Source organism: Porites lutea, chromosome 9 (assembly GCF_958299795.1).
Source record: "Porites lutea chromosome 9, jaPorLute2.1, whole genome shotgun sequence".
Classification (NCBI taxonomy): domain Eukaryota; kingdom Metazoa; phylum Cnidaria; class Anthozoa; order Scleractinia; family Poritidae; genus Porites; species Porites lutea.
Window position 1 is genome coordinate 22043695 of NC_133209.1, and position 1577 is coordinate 22045271.

Genomic DNA, 1577 nt, shown 5'->3' on the forward strand with positions numbered 1-1577 from the left:
AAATCTTGCTTTTAACAAATGTCGTGGCTTATAAATGTATTTTGTCCGTGGTAAATTTGAGATTTGCAGCGAGACTTAAATATAACACCCCAAATGAACGCTAACCCACTGCAACCAATCAAACTGTGTTTAACCACCGTAACTCTGTGCTTGTTCATTTATTAATCTATCAACCCATCAGCTGCACTCACCAGTTCATCGACCAATTATATCAACCAATAAAAAAAAAACACCCTTTTTTCGACAGACACTACTACACAAGATGGAAACGGGTAAGACGGCAGTGACCACATTAACTGCAATGTACGGCGTGGCGATGCTTTCTGCCGTAGTAGGAAACTGTCTCCTGATCTACATCGTGTGGAGAAAACCCGAAGTACGATCACTAACTAGCTCCATGTTCGTCAACATGGCCGTAGCTGATTTATTAGTGGCGTTTTTCATGATGCCTTTTTCCATTGTCCATCTTCACACAAACAGTCAGTGGAAGATATCTGGATTGCCTGCTGACTTAACTTGCAGGAGCTTCATACTGATTTCTTACACCACTTCAATGGCTTCTATCCTCTGTCTAGTATTCATGGCGATCGATAGATTCTACGCAGTTTTCTATCCCCTGATGGCTCGTGATGTCTGGTTTAGAAAGGCCAAAATTGTTTCACCTATGATTTGGATCTCTTCTACTGCTTCCATGGCTTTTATGCCTTTCATCTACAAGTTAAATTATGAACTCTCTTCATGCGAGTTTCACGCAAACGTTTTAGGAAACCAGACCCAGACTTTTCGTATCGTTTTCCTGTACATTTTTGTTGTCACCTATCTAATTCCACTGGGAGTTATTTCACCACTGTACATCAAAATTGCCCGTAAAATATGGTCCAACTATGTACCTGGCAATTCGTCGATTGTAGAGCATCAGCGCCGCAAGAGAGAAGACAGCAAAAGGAAACTAATCCGAATGCTTATAATCATCGTTGTGGTATTTGCTCTTTCCTGGCTTCCCGCGCAAGTAATACACCTAATCTGGGCAATAAAGACATTTTATTTCCAGCCTCCATTAATTGCCATGTATCTGGGACTTTGGTTGGCCCATGCAAACAGCGCTATCAACCCGTGGCTGTATATATCCTTAAGTAGCAGAATCAGATTGGCATTTACCCGGATGTTACTAGTCCGAAACTCCCACGAGGTATATGTACCAAGGCCACAGAGTCCTCAGTGTAATTTCAATGAAACAACAGAAACGTTTGTAACACGATTTTAATCTCAGTAATAACAATGACTGTTAGAAAGTGCCACCTCCTACTATACCCGCAAGCCAGGTTTCCATAATCACTTAGTTGTATGCCTTAACTTTGGAAAATAGCCTTAAAGAATGTTTATAATGAACTGAATATGCCAGAGTACGAGTGTGGAACAGCTTTTTGTTACCAAAATGAAGACGTCAGAAGACGTCCGACGGTTTGCTAGCTTAAATTTGTAGACAAGGCCTTTAAACGTATGTTGGCCTCTGGCCTCTGGCAACTTATTGCAAAAAAAAAAATCGTGTTTTACGTAAGCGGCAGCTTAAGGCTGCC

The 1577-nt window shown here is 41.3% G+C and overlaps 1 protein-coding gene across 1 annotated transcript; it reads left to right on the plus strand.

The window, feature by feature from the left end:
• The first annotated feature begins 262 nt into the window (after positions 1-262).
• Positions 263-1264, plus strand: LOC140949040 (orexin/Hypocretin receptor type 1-like). Its single transcript, XM_073398293.1, has one exon. The coding sequence runs from the start codon at positions 263-265 to the stop codon at positions 1262-1264; it is 1002 nt and encodes a 333-aa protein (XP_073254394.1).
• Positions 1265-1577: the final 313 nt, after the last annotated feature.

Excerpts from the sequence above, each read along its gene's own strand:
- LOC140949040 (XM_073398293.1), top strand. The coding sequence starts at position 263 with ATGGAAACGGGTAAGACGGCAGTGACCACATTAACTGCAATGTACGGC.